At 37.1% G+C, this 14583-nt stretch overlaps 1 protein-coding gene and 2 non-coding genes across 3 annotated transcripts in view; 1 reads left to right on the plus strand and 2 right to left on the minus strand.

Moving 5' to 3' along the window:
• The window catches only part of LOC121891932 (nectin-2-like), a 933424-nt gene extending 921617 nt beyond the window's left edge, over nt 1-11807 (minus strand). The window contains exons 1-4 of the mRNA XM_042404636.1: nt 11712-11807; nt 10828-11169; nt 10173-10337; nt 2957-3298 (exon numbers count right to left, since the gene is read on the minus strand). Coding sequence (XP_042260570.1) covers nt 2957-3298; nt 10173-10337; nt 10828-11169; nt 11712-11769 — 907 coding nt within the window. The 5' untranslated portion in view covers nt 11770-11807. The remainder of the gene's footprint in view (nt 1-2956; nt 3299-10172; nt 10338-10827; nt 11170-11711) is intronic.
• Nucleotides 5589-5707, plus strand: LOC121892700. The gene has a single exon (XR_006094669.1). It is a non-coding gene; the product is annotated as a 5S ribosomal RNA (ribosomal RNA).
• Nucleotides 11808-12813: 1006 nt separating the features above from the next.
• Nucleotides 12814-12932, minus strand: LOC121892712. Its single transcript, XR_006094680.1, has one exon. It is a non-coding gene; the product is annotated as a 5S ribosomal RNA (ribosomal RNA).
• Nucleotides 12933-14583: the final 1651 nt, after the last annotated feature.

Raw genomic sequence — 14583 nt, forward strand, 5'->3', positions numbered from 1 at the left:
TGCCCGGTGTTATGGACAAACTGGTCCTGGTGGTTCAAAAAGGTGTCTGCACTGAAGCAGTTTTACATGGAGTGGGGTGTTACCCACCCTTGTGGTGACTTTCTGACTTTGTTGATGTTGTGGGTTCAACTCTGAGCCAATCATCAGTCCAGAACTTGACTCTGTCAGCTGAGGGCACTAGGCTGGTTTTATAGGGCGGCTTCAATGCCCTGACCCTAACATTTTATACCAATTCAACACATATAGTGAACCTTTCAATCAATTATTCTTATTATAGATTCTACACTGAAATTATATCTTTATCACAGGTGGATCAGTTTAATTTCAATCAACAGACCTAAACCTGTCCAAAACTGTTAACTAATAAACATTGCATGTTTATCCTTAGAAATTTCAATTATAAATTTTCAATATAAATAAATTTAGATCTCATGTCAGCCATATCTCAGGGAGGCGTCTTCGCTTACCTTAAAGAGTTACTCAGAAGACCTCAGAGATGAGCACAAGCCAGGAACTTTGGTTGGAGTGTATAAAAATACAAACCAGTTTTATTTGGTTTTTACATAAATGAGTATTACAAAATGTCAAAAGTAAAATACAAATACTTGAATGTAAAAGTCAAAAAGGTTAAAAAGAAAGTCAAAAAGGCCAGAAGACAAAAAATGAGCCAGAGCTAAAACACAAAAAAGGCCTAAAAGCAGCAAGACTCCAAAAACAAACAATAAAAAAGGCAGAAAAAGCCAAAAAGGAAAAAGCCTTGAGACCTCTTTGGCCTCCAATTTTATATCATTCATTTTAAAGCATCAACATCTCAAAATCCATATATACCGGTAGTCACCAACCAGAACATCAGCAAACTATTGGATAATTTTTGTTTGCGTTGCACAACACAATTCTTATAGTACTCTAACAATATAAGATATTTTTAACATTTCCAAGAATTCACAGTTCAAGGTCTGTATCAGGTGCAGAGACCACATCTCACTTTGCAGGCCACCAACTTCCTGCTGATCTAAGCAGGAGTGTTAACTTGCACTTGCACAAAAGTTTAGTTACAGTTCAGTACAACTGACAATATTTTCCATCACGTGTTTTAGCTAATTGTCAATTTTAATTGAATTATTATGGAGAATCTTTTTAGAGGTAGGTTTGGGTGAAAAAATAACCTTTACAGAACCTTTAGAGACCGTTCTGTGAAGGTTACCTGAGGGTTTTTTAAATAACCTTCAGAGAACCTTTAGGGAATGTTCCCTAGATTCAGAATAAAGCTTGAAATATAAATTTCTGCAGAGTTCTGGATTTTCCTCCTGATCTGCTTCATTAAAGGTGTTTTGAACCTTTGGATAAAAATAAGACATGAGATGGTTTCCAATCACATTATTACAATATGTCATATTTCTATCACTGAATGACTCTGACAGTTAACAGTTATGTGGATAAACAGGCTGACTATGAGTACACAATGGACCATGAAGAGTAAAGTGCATCAGAATCAGCTTCATGTATAAATGACACATTAGTTAGAGAGATATAGAGACAGAAAGGAACTTAAATGTCAAAATACAGAGACGACAGATTAAATCATTTTCTGAAGAAACAATTAATAGTGAATTTAATTTGAACAAGTGAATGATTATGAAACAGTCTTAATCATAAGTGTTTGTGATTGGTTTTTGTAGCATCTTGATCTCCTCAGCGTCCCTGTGTGACAGAATGAAGGATTTAAGAACATTTATATATTATTTATTTATAGGTGTTGTCTGTATAGATTCTTTAAGCTCTGTGTATCCTCTTAATGTCAATAAATTATTACCATATTAACTGTGAGACACTGGTATCACAACAAGACAGATATTGAGTTGAAAGTTGAAATTACCTGTTCTTGTGTTTATGTCTGAGCAGGACAGTGACGACTACAGCAACACAAACACTACCATGATCAATGCACCGATCAAAGTGAAATCTATGAGAAAAAGGGGGAAAAATGTGATATGAAACACTAAACATTCATAAAGCAACTACAGTTTAAATGTGAATTTTGACTTGAGACAACTTTAAAGTTAACTTACTCTTATTGGATCCAGATTCATCATCAAAACCTGAAAAATTAAACCCAATCAGAATCATAAAACAATAATCTATCTATAAATCTGTGGTTTTGGAAGTGTTTCTCACCATTTGCAGGAATCGTCTTGAACACCTGAATTTCAGGGACTGAGAGCAGTCGTGCTGCACATCCAACTAGTGCATCGTTTCCATGGAAACCAGACAGCACAGCTGTAGTGGTGACGCTGACTGTACCGTTGGTGTTGGTGACACTGACTGTGCTGTTGTGAGAGAAGTAGAGGTCTTGTTGTGGGACATTCAGAGTTACTGTGGGAGCAGGACGACCTGTGGCCGAGCAGGACACAACTGTCTCTTCAGTAGAGTTTGATTCTCTGATTTGTAGAATGGGTTCATGCAGCACTGCAAAGACAAAACATTAAAAAATATCACATGGAGCAAGTTCTTACAAAAAAAATCAACTAGTTTGCTGATTTCCTCTGTTTTATAACATTATAAATCAAATATATTCAGGCTGTAGACTAAATAAAACAAGTATTTTAAGAAATCTTTGGGTTCTTGGACATTATGATGAGCAGTTGTCTCTGTTTCCTACATTTCATTACACAAATTGAGGAATTTGAAATAATGATAATATAATTTAAATATCATGACCATCATGTCTTCTTACGTTTGGGAATAAAATTAACTTTTATATCAGTTGGATGCAAAGTGTGTGAAATGCAGAGTATGTACAACATGCTTTTAGTGATGTGAAGTATTTGCATTTCATGGAAAAGTGACGGCAAGCAGACAATTTAACAGCCATCATTTCTAACTGCCATCAATGTGAAACAAGTTAAAACTGTAATTCACCATGAATATGTCTTCAAAAGTGAAGAAAGGAGCTCACCATAGAGTTGGAGGCAGGTTCTGCCTGTCAGAGAACCTTCAGGATACGTGTAAAACAAACAGAGATAGCAGCCTTCATCCTGCTCCATCACCTTCCTGATAACGATGGAGCAGTTCTGCAGTCCAGCATCTTTAAACTCCACTTTCCCCTGAAAACCAGGATTCAATGTTTCTCCCAAGTGTTTGTTGTAGCTGCCAAGATTCTCCTCCATCCCATCAGGTAAAAGTTTCTGCCATGTGACCTGAAGAACATCTCTAGACTGCATGAGCTGACAGCTGAGATGGACATCTTCTCCTACTGCTGCCATCACAGTCTGCTGTGTTTGTATCACAGCTGTTAGACCTGCATGGAGGAAAAGAAATATGGGGTTTAAACTGTGTGTGAACTTTAGGTTGATGTGAACATTTCAACACAATTTATGTTACATTTTTAATTGTCTTAGTTAAACAATAATAATAATAATAATAATAATAATAATAAATAATTGTCTTAATTTGTTGTAAAGACTCCCAAAACAAAAAAGATTGTCATGACTGCACAATGACTGGTTGTGACTTATTTATCGTAATTAAAATTCTAATAAATTACACATGTTGCTTTTTTGTCTTAGTTTGCTGTAAATAAAAATTGTCACCAGCAAGAAACATTCACCTGTCGCACTTTAATTGTGGAAAACAAGAATAAATCAGCAGGATTCAATATTTCTTCTCAAAACATTCACTTTGGGTTAGAGTTAAAAATACACAGGAATCCTCCTGCAATGTCAGCAGAAAAATGACTTCTGTAAAAATACAGACTACTGTAACATCTCTCTTCCCTTTTGGAAAGACTCCCAAAACAAAAAAGATTGTCATGACTGCACAATGACTGGTTGTGACTTATTTATCGTAATTAAAATTCTAATAAATTACACATGTTGCTTTTTTGTCTCAGTTTGCTGTAAATAAAAATTGTCACCAGCAAGAAACATTCACCTGTCGCACACTAAAAATACACAGGAATCCTCCACGGTGTTTTCAATTTCTGCAGAAAAATGACCTCTGTAAAAGTACAGACTACTGTAACATCTCTCTCTTACCTTTTGGAAAGACTCCCAAAACAAAAAAGATCGTCATGACTGCAGCTTGTGTCATCATCGCTGCAAGTTTCAACTCAACTATACTGATCTCTGATGGTATCAATGTCAAAATAAAAAAGTTATCACTAGAATAAATATAGCCTAGGTCTACATATGAAACAGTAACATACACTGATTTGTTTCTGAAACGTAATATAAAACAGCGTATTACGTCTCTGAGTCCCACGATATAAAGAACCAGTCCAGTCAGGCTGAATAACGGTCACATCCGGTTTGCTTCGTTTTTGAATTTGCGGAAGATGCGGCTTTAAGGCACCCAGGGTCACTGATTTGTGTGCGAGGCGAAGATGATGGAGGCAGCTGTCAGTTCCGTTTAAGTTAACATATGTGTTAAGTTAATATATGTGCCATGTATGTAAGATTTTTTTTTCCTTTGAGTACCTGTGAATACCTGTAGTCAGGGGCTGTGCGCATTTTACGCACGCCTGGCACAGCAGCGGTAACTTTATTGTCTTTAATGAAACCATGAAAAACACTGAGCCAGAGAGTCTGCTGTAAGCTTTTTGTGATTAAGATAAACAGTAGTTGCATGTTTATTTTACAGAAATAGTGTTAAATTGTTTAGCACACACCTGTTAATCATCATTTTAGTCATTTTGTCACTAACATACGGATTCAAATGCTACTATGTTACAATAATTTATCTTTATAGTTTATAATATCGTTTTTATTGATATGGTGAGAGTGGTTTAGTTTAGATTCTGTATCATTCATCGATGGAGTTAAAGACACATGCATTTATTAATTGATTTTTTTTCATTGGACTGAGGGATTAACTTGATGTACATGCTTCATACAACATGTAACCATATCCAGTTACTCATATCGTATTATTTGATTTGAAAATAGCTGTGACTCAGGTTTATATATACATTTGGTTAAAGTAATTTAGTCTGAAGATGCACAAATGAAAAAGCAGGTAATAAATTCATCTTTGCCTCCAGCTTGTTCTGCCTCCATTAAAGAAGCAGCAGCGTCCTCTGCAGTTTGTAAAGAGAAGTGAAAAAGCTTACAGCACCTGGTATTCCCAGGCGGTCTCCCATCCAAGTACTAACCAGGCCCGCTGCTTCCGAGCTTAACTTGCTTAGCTTCCGATATCAGACGTGTTCAGGGTGATATGGCCGTAAGCGAAAAACCGACTGCCAAACAGGCCTTTTATTGATGTCGATCATCAGCATCATGAACATCTGTGTGGCTTTATGTAGATAAAGACATCAGTGTATTTTCTGAGCAGGAACCTCTGATTCCAGTGATACAATCCCCCAACATTAACAAGAATGATAAAGATTGTGTGTTATACAATAATGTGTACAGATAAGCAGCTGAGACATGGAGAGGAGCGCACAGTTACAGCTTTTACAGCCTCATTTAGTCTTCTAGTAAGATGTGTTTTATCTAGACAATCTACAGGCTACATATACAATCAGCACACATACAAACAAAATACATGACGTTACATCATGTATAAATAGTGTGTGTGTGAGTGTTTCTCTCGCTTACGGCCATACCACCCTGAACACGCCCGATCTCGTCTGATCTCGGAAGCTAAGCAGGGTCGGGCCTGGTTAGTACTTGGATGGGAGACCGCCTGGGAATACCAGGTGCTGTAAGCTTTTTCACTTCTCTTTGCAAACTGCAGAGGGCGCTGCTGGGCTTTTATGAACACAGTTGCACTAATTAAAGACTGATCATGTTGTTTCAAAGTGATTTTTCATTGTCCTGATGCTCCCGTTTTCCTTCTATACACTTGTAGAGAATGCCCCCTAATCCAACATTAACACTGCTTTAACACAGTACATAATATAAACATTAAGAGTACATATATAAGTATCACAGCAATCCCCAAGCAGCTCTGGCTTGAACCTTAAAACTTCTGAGTAGCAATTTAACACAGTGAGCCGTAAATGTTGAAGCTTTATCAAATGTTTTCAATCTTAAATACAGCTGCAAACTTCATAAATGTCTCAAGACAGTATTGAACCCTTAATTTTTCAACTTTACTGTTGCAGTCAAACTCAGTGAGCTAAAGTTTTACACAGCTGATTGGCTCAGAGTTGAACCCACAACTTCAACAAAGTCACACAATAACCACAAGGGTGGGTAACACCCCACTCCACATAAAACTGCTGTCTGTGTTGCTGCTCATCAGACTGGTGACACTGGGAGCTGCAGTGCAGACGAGGAAACCGAAGAAGAGAAACTCCCCAAGTAAATGGAGTCTGTTAATGAAATGTTAAATGTAACATCAAGGGTACAGACACACTCCTTGAAGATTGAATATCAACTTTTTGTCTCCTTAATATCATTCATACTCAGACAAGAACCAAAGTCACTTTAATTGAAATGTATTGATTGATTTAGCATCACACTGACAACTTAACAGGTTAAAAATATCCCATTTCAAGGACTGTGTTGTTAATTCTGCCTCTGTAGTGGTGGGTGGTTGAAATGGCCTAAAGGTTAAAGAAAAGGGCAGCCATGCTGCTGAAGGAACGTAGCTGTGCAACACTTTTACCTGGAGTCGAGTGTTACCCACCTTTTTGGTAACATTCTGACTGAAGATAGAAAGCCTCAAATGAACATTTTTTCAGCCGGTGTAAAACTTTTGCTCACTGTTCATTGATGTAACTTTCGCCACCCCAGCAGAATTAAAGACATAACCCTTGGAACAGGTTGATTTTGACACTGATGCTAAATCAATTCAAATGTTTTCTTAAAGAGCACAAACAGCTGCACCTGTAGAGTCCATGAACAAGCAGGAGACAGCGGTGTGGCCTCACTGAAACAAGCCACCTCACAGCCTGGCTGCCGGGTGTTACAGACAAACTGGTCCCGCTTGTTCAAACAGGTGTCTGCACTGCGAGCAGTTTTGCGTGGAGTGGGGTGTTACCCACCCTTGTGGTGACTGTCTGACTTTGTTGAGGTTGTGGGTTCAACTCTGAGCCAATCAGCAGTGCAAAACTTGACTTGATCACTTGTTTTTTTAAGTTAGCAGCTGTATTTAAGATGTAAAACTCTTGGTAAAGGTTTGACCCTTGAGCCTCACTGTTTTAAAATATGCCACTCAAAGGTTTTAAGGTTCAAGCCAGAGCTGCTTGGAGATTTTTTAAAGCCAATATCTTGAGGTATGACTGCTCTGGTCCAGTAGCTCAGTCTGTTTGGCAGCTGTTTAAAGTTTCTGAAGTTGTGGGTTCAAACCTGAATCACTCAGGCCTCTTAAAAGTCAGACACCACTGAAGATTGAAAACATTTCATGACATCACCTTTATACCATCTGAGTCAGTGGTGCACTGTGTTCAACAGTGCCATTAAACTTTTAAGATTGTCACTTCAATCCTGGTTTGATCAGCCATGATTAAGATTGAAAACCTTTGGTCAAACCTCTTGGCAGCAGTTTTACTCTGTGGCTCATTGTGTTAGACAGCTGCACTTGAGCTTTAAGATTGTGGGTTCAATTCAGAATATTGGCTTTTTAAAAAAATAAGTGAATAACAGGTAAAGATTTAGATTCTCTGTCAAAATACCTTTTTAGGGACCTGCTCCAGTAGCTTGAACTGCTCACTTTTTGACTTTGTTGAAGCTGTGGCTTCAATCCAGCCACACCACCGAGGACTGAAAACATCACATGAAAACATTGTGTCAGTGTCAATCTGTAGCTCACTGTGTTGCACGGTCAGTCTGAGTCTGGGTTCAATCCTGACGCAAATTTTCAAAGTTAGCTTCTCAATTAGTTAGCTTAGTCAGTTAGCTTATCAACAGACCTAAACCTGTCCAAAACTGTTAATTAATAAACATTGCATGTTGATCCTTAGCAATGTCCATTATAAATTTTCAATATAAATAAATTTAGATCTCATGTCAGCAATATCTCAGGGAGGCGTCTTCGCTTACCTTAAAGAGTTACTCAGAAGACCTCAGAGATGAGCACAAGACAGGAACTTTGGTTGGAGTGTATAAAAATACAAACCAGTTTTATTTGGTTTTTACATAAATGAGTATTACAAAATGTAAAAAGTAAAATACAAATACTTGGATGTAAAAGTCAAAAAAGAAAGTCAAAAAGGCCAGAGCTAAAACACCAAAAAGGCCTAAAAACAGCAAGACTCCAAAAACAAAAAGGGCCAAAAAGCAAAAGAAAAAAGGCAGAAAAAGCCAAAAAGGAAAAAGCCTCGAGACCTCTTTGGCCTCCACTTTTATATCATTCATCTTAAAGCATCGACATCTCAAAATCCATATGTAGTCACCAACCAGAACATCAGCAAACTATTGGGTAATTTTGGTTTGCGTTGCACAACACAATTCTTATAGTACTCTAACAATATAAGATATTTTTAACATTTTCAAGACTTCATGGTTCAAGGTCAAGGTTGCAGAGTGTTTGTATTTGGTGCAGAAACCACAGCTCGCAGGCCACCGACTTCCTGCCGATCTAGGCAGGAGTGTTAACTTGTACTTACACAAAAGTTTAGTTACAGTTCAGCTCAACTGACAATATTTTCCATCATGTGTTTTAGTTAATTATCAATTTTAATTGAATTATTACAGAGAATCTTTTTAGATATAGGTTTGGGTGGAAAAATAACCTTTACAGAACCTTTAGAGAACGTTCTGTGAAGGTTACCTGAGGGTTTTTTAAATAACCTTCAGAGAACCTTTAGGGAATGTTCCCTAGATTCAGAATAAAGCTTGAAATATAAATAAGGTATTTCAATTAAACACTCTCAAACCAAAATCGTCACAGAAAACAACATTTAATGTTGTTAAAGAATTGGTTTTGATTTGTAAATGAATGTGGGTGATTCTTACAGTATCTGTTGTCCACAGTTGCTTTATACTGTATGAAAAGCTTCAGTTCATTAATTCCCTGCAGTGCCATTATGCACAGCTGTTCACTGTGTTTACCCTCATTAAATCAGCTAAAAACGACACCAGGCTGCTACAGATTAACCACACACACTTGTACACACATCTGACTAGTTGGTTTTACCTTTTTATGAATGACACGTCAGGTTAGCGGGGATCATAACCTCTTTTCCAACTTTCTCCTCAGCAAAAGTAGCATTTCATGTTTTATCCTTGAATTTTCCTCCTGAGATGTTTGTTGTCTGATCTGTTCGTTCTCCTGCTTCATTAAAGCTGTTTCGCACCTTCACATAAAAACAAGACATGAGACAATTTCCACTCACATTATTACAATACGTCATACATATTTCTATCACTGAATGACTCTGACAGTTAACAGTTATGTGGATAAACAGGCTGACTATGAGTACACAATGGACCATGAAGAGTAAAGTGCATCAGAATCAGCTTCATATATAAATAACACATTAGTTAGAGAGATATAGAGACAGAAAGGAACTTAAATACTAAAATAGAGAGAAGACATTAAATCATTTTCTGAAGAAGCAATTAATAATAAATATGAACAAGTGAATAATTATGAAATTGTCTTAATCATAATATCTCCTCAGCGTTCCTGTGTGACAGACTGAAGGATTTAAGAACATTTATATATTATCTATTTATAGGTGTTGTCTGTATAGATTCTTTAAGCTCTGTGTTTCCTCTTAATGTCAATAAATTATTACCATATTAACTGTGAGACACTGGTATCACAACAAGACAGATATTAAGTTGAAAGTTGAAATTACCTGTTCTTATATTTATGTCTGAGCAGGACAGTGACGACTACAGCAACACAAACACTACCATGATCAATGCACCGATCAAAGTGAAATCTATGAGAAAAAGAGGAAAAAATTTGATATGAACACTAAACATTCATAAAGCAACTACAGTTTAAATGGGAATTTTGAATTGAGACAACTTTAAAGTTAACTTACTCTTATTGGATCCAGATTCATCATCAAAACCTGAAAAATTAAACCCAATCAGAATCATAAAACAATAATCTATCTATAAATCTGTGGTTTTGGAAGTGTTTCTCACCATTTGCAGGAATCGTCTTGAACACCTGAATTTCAGGGACTGAGAGCAGTCGTGCTGCACATCTAACTTGTGCATCGTTTCCATGGGAACCAGACAGCACAGCTGTAGTGGTGACGGTGACTGTACCGTTGGTGTTGGTGACACTGACTGTGCTGTTGTGAGAGAAGTAGAGGTCTTGTTGTGGGACATTCAGAGTTACTGTGGGAGCAGGACGACCTGTGGCCGAGCAGGACACAACTGTCTCTTCAGTAGAGTTTGATTCTGTGATTTGTAGAATGGGTTCATGCAGCTCTGCAAAGACAAAACATTAAAAAATATCACATGGAGCAAGTTCTTACAAAAAAAATCAACTAGTTTTCTGATTTCCTCTGTTTTATAACATTATAAATCAAATATATTTGGGCTTTAGACTGAATAAAACAAGTATTTTAAGAAATCTTTGGGTTCTTGGACATTTTGATGAGCAGTTGTCTCTGTTTCCTACATTTTATTTCACAAACTGAGGAATTTGAAATAATGATAATAAAATTTAAATATCATGACCATCATGTCTTCTTACATTTGGGAATAAAATGAAATTTTATATCAGTTGGATGCAAAGTGTGTGAAATGCAGAGTATGTAGAACATGCTTTTAGTGGTTTGAAGTATTTGCATTTCATGGCACAATGACGGCAAGCAGACAATTTAACAGCCATCATTTCTAACTGCCATCAATGTGAAACAAGTTAAAACTGTAATTCACCATGACTATGTCTTCAAAAATGAAGAAAGGAGCTCACCATAGAGTTGGAGGCAGGTTCTGCCTGTCAGAGAACCATCAGGAAATGTGTTAAACACACAGAGATAGCAGCCTTCATCCTGCTCCATCACCTTCCTGATAACTATGGAGCAGTTCTGCAGTCCAGCATCTTTAAACTCCACTTTCCCCTTAAAACCAGGATTCACTGTTTGTCCAAAGTTTTTGTTGCAGGTGGCACAATTATTCTTCTTCCCATCAGGTGAAAGTTTCTGCCATGTGACCTGAAAAACTTTTTTAGACTGCATGAGCTGACAGCTGAGATGGACATCTTCTCCTACTGCTGCCATCACAGTCTGCTGTGTTTGTATCACAGCTGTTAGACCTGCATGGAGGAAAAGAAATATGGGGTTTAAACTGTGTGTGAACTTTAGGTTGATGTGAACATTTCAGTACAATTTGGTTATAAATTGATACTTAACTGCTCAAAATGATTTAAAGTGTGATGGGGAAACTCCAACTCAGTGATAAAATATGATTTATTTCAGCAATTTTCAAAGTAGGACAGGCTGCAGGTAAAGTACTAAACTTTATTATAGAGACTGAACAGTAATGTTAAAAGTGAAAAAGAGTGTGAATCACTTTAAGCTTCATGTTAACTCATAAATGTGTTGCTGGTTAGTTGTGGTGACCACGGATGTTGAAAACAGGCAGGTAAACATGTGGCTGTTTTTGAGACTTATTTAAATTCCTAATAAATAAAGCATGTTGCTTTTTTGTCTTAGTTTGCTGTAAATAAAAATCACCAGCAAGAAACATTCACCTGTCACACACTAAAAATACACGGGAATCCTCCACGGTGTTTTCAATTTCTGCAGAAAAATGACTTCTGTAAAAGTACAGACTACTGTAACATCTCTCTCTTACCTTTTGGAAAGACTCCCAAAACAAAAAAGATCGTCATGACTGCAGCTTGTGTCATCATCGCTGCAAGTTTCAACTCAACTATACTGATCTCTGATGGTATCAATGTAAAAAAAAAAAAGAAAAAAAGAAAAAAGAAAAGTTATCACTAGAATAAATAAAGGTCTACATATGAAACAGTAACATACACTGTTTTGTTTCTAAAACGTAAGGCTGAATAACGGTCACATCCGGTTTGTTTTGTTTTTGTACTTGCGGAAGATGCAGCTTTAACACACCCAGGGTCACTGGTTTGTGTGCGAGGCGAAGATGATGGAGGCAGCTGTCAGTTCCGTTTAAGTTAACATATATGTTAAGTTAATATATGTGCCATGTATGTAAGATTTTTTTTTCCTTTGAGTATCTGTGAATACCTGTAGTCAGGGGCTGTGCGCATTTTACGCACGCCTGGCACAGCAGCGGTAACTTTATTGTCTTTAATGAAACCATGAAAACCACTGAGCCAGAGAGTCTGCTGTAAGCTTTTTGTGATTAAGATAAACAGTATTTGCATGTTTATTTTACAGTAATAGTGTTAAATTGTTTAGCACACACCTGGTTATCATCATTTTAGTCATTTTCTCACTAATATATGGATTCAGATGCTACTATGTTACAGTAATTTGTCTTTATGGCTTATAATATAATTTATTATTGATATGGTGAGAGTGGTTTAGTTTAGATTTTATATCATTCATCGATGGACATCGACACATGCATTGATCAATTGGTTTTTTTCTTCTTCATTGGACTGAGGGATTATTAATAATTTTGGAGCATCATCAAGAGGTTTACAAGAAAAATGATTTCCTAATGATGTTTTAATGTAAAGAACTTTATGATGACATGCTACATACAACATGCAACCATATCCAGGTACTTACATTGTATTATTTGATTTGAAAATAGCTGTGACTCAGGATTATATATACATTTGGTTAAAGTAATTTAGTCTGAAGATGCACAAATGAAAAAGCAGGTAATAAGTTCTTCCTTTCCTCCCTCTTGTTGTGTCTCCATTAAAGAAGCAGCAGCGTCCTCTGCAGTTTGCAAAGAGAAGTGAAAAAGCTTACAGCACCTGGTATTCCCAGGCGGTCTCCCATCCAAGTACTAACCAGGCCCGACCCTGCTTAGCTTCCGAGATCAGACGAGATCGGGCGTGTTCAGGGTGGTATGGCCGTAAGCGAGAGAAACAGTCACACACACACTATTTATACATGATGTAACGTCATGTATACTTCTGTTTATATGTGTGCCGATTGTATATGTAGCCTGTAGATTGTCTAGATAAAACACATCTTACTAGAAGACTAAATGAGCCTGTAACAGCTGTACAGCTGTGAAACCGAAGCAGAGAAACTCCCCAAGTAAATGGAGATCCAAAGAAAATGTCTGTTAATGAAATGTCAAGTGTAACATCAAGGGTAAAGACACTCTCCTTGAAGACTGAATATCAACTTTTTGTGTTCTTAAATGTCATTCATACTCAGACAAGTACCAAAGTCACTTTAACTGAAATGTATTCATTGATTTAGCATCACACTGACAGTTTAACAGGGTCAAAAATATCCCATTTCAAGGATTGTATTGTTAATTCTGTGTAGTGTGTTACAGACCTGGCTCAGGGCTTGCAACAAATGAGAGAGTCCACTCACTAATGAAAGGTGCAAAAAGATATTTAACTAAGCATAGCACAGCAGCCTTTTTATATCCTTAGGCAACTCCCTCCTCAGGTGCAGCCGATGAGCTCTGACGGGCCTCTTAACACTAGTACTCCTGGAATAAAGACAACAGCATTGTAACTGGAGAGATCTGGAGAAAGGTAAATAGGAGAGAGAAAGAGAGAGGGACGTCACAGGTGAAAATAAAGTAATTTTGTAGTAACTGGTGCTGGCTTGAACCTACAAGGCTATGAGATAACGGAGCGACTAACAGGCTCATATTTTCACCTGATCTTCTATCTTCACTGTGTGGTTGACTTTTAAAAAGTAGTGATTGAGGACTGAATTCACAACTTCAATGAAGTCAATAAGCTACCTGACATCTCAAGCACCTTTGTCGTTGAGCTTAAAAATTCACAGGTTGACACACAGTCATGAACTTACAATCTTAAACATTTGTTTTGGGCTTTCAAACATATTGAGGGTTGAGGCTCCGTAGACACTGCAGATAATTGTTCAAATTTTCTTTATTTCTGGGCTTGAAGTCACAATCTGTGCAACTGCAGCCCTGCAGTCAAACCACTAGACCTACAGTACGTCTATGAGTGATTATCTTACGTGAAACTGAGTTAGAATTGGCCCAAGGTTAATTTTGCAACTTCTCAGACAACACCAGTATACTGATTGTGAGAACTGAGCCAGTTATGAGCATGTCTGCATGAAATACAGCCTATAGATAGTAAATATGTTATCATTTTTATGGCCCACAGGAAACTGTATTGATGTGAAAGGTTGTCTGTCATCAGCTGGTATCAGCACTGACAAGCTTCACCAATGATCCTGCCCCCCAAAGCTGTGATTAGACAATTTATTATTATTATTTGCCATGGACTATACTGTATATTTTCATCTCAAAAAAGAAAAATCTCCCTAACACCTCCTCATGAAAACTTCAAGGACTCCATAGAAATGTAAGCAGATCTTGTATTGACAAACACTGACCCCATGTGGTCAATCAGATATTCCAATTACAGCGTCTGGATGAGGTAGGTACATATGTAAATAGACTTTATCCAGTCGAGTTGTTTACTGTCACTATTTAATTTTATATCTACATTTGCTAGGTCAGAAAACATATTTTGTAAATACAATAGTGGCCCTGTTTTGCCAAAAGT

Source organism: Thunnus maccoyii, chromosome 24 (genome assembly GCF_910596095.1).
Source record: "Thunnus maccoyii chromosome 24, fThuMac1.1, whole genome shotgun sequence".
Taxonomy (NCBI): Eukaryota; Metazoa; Chordata; class Actinopteri; order Scombriformes; family Scombridae; genus Thunnus; species Thunnus maccoyii.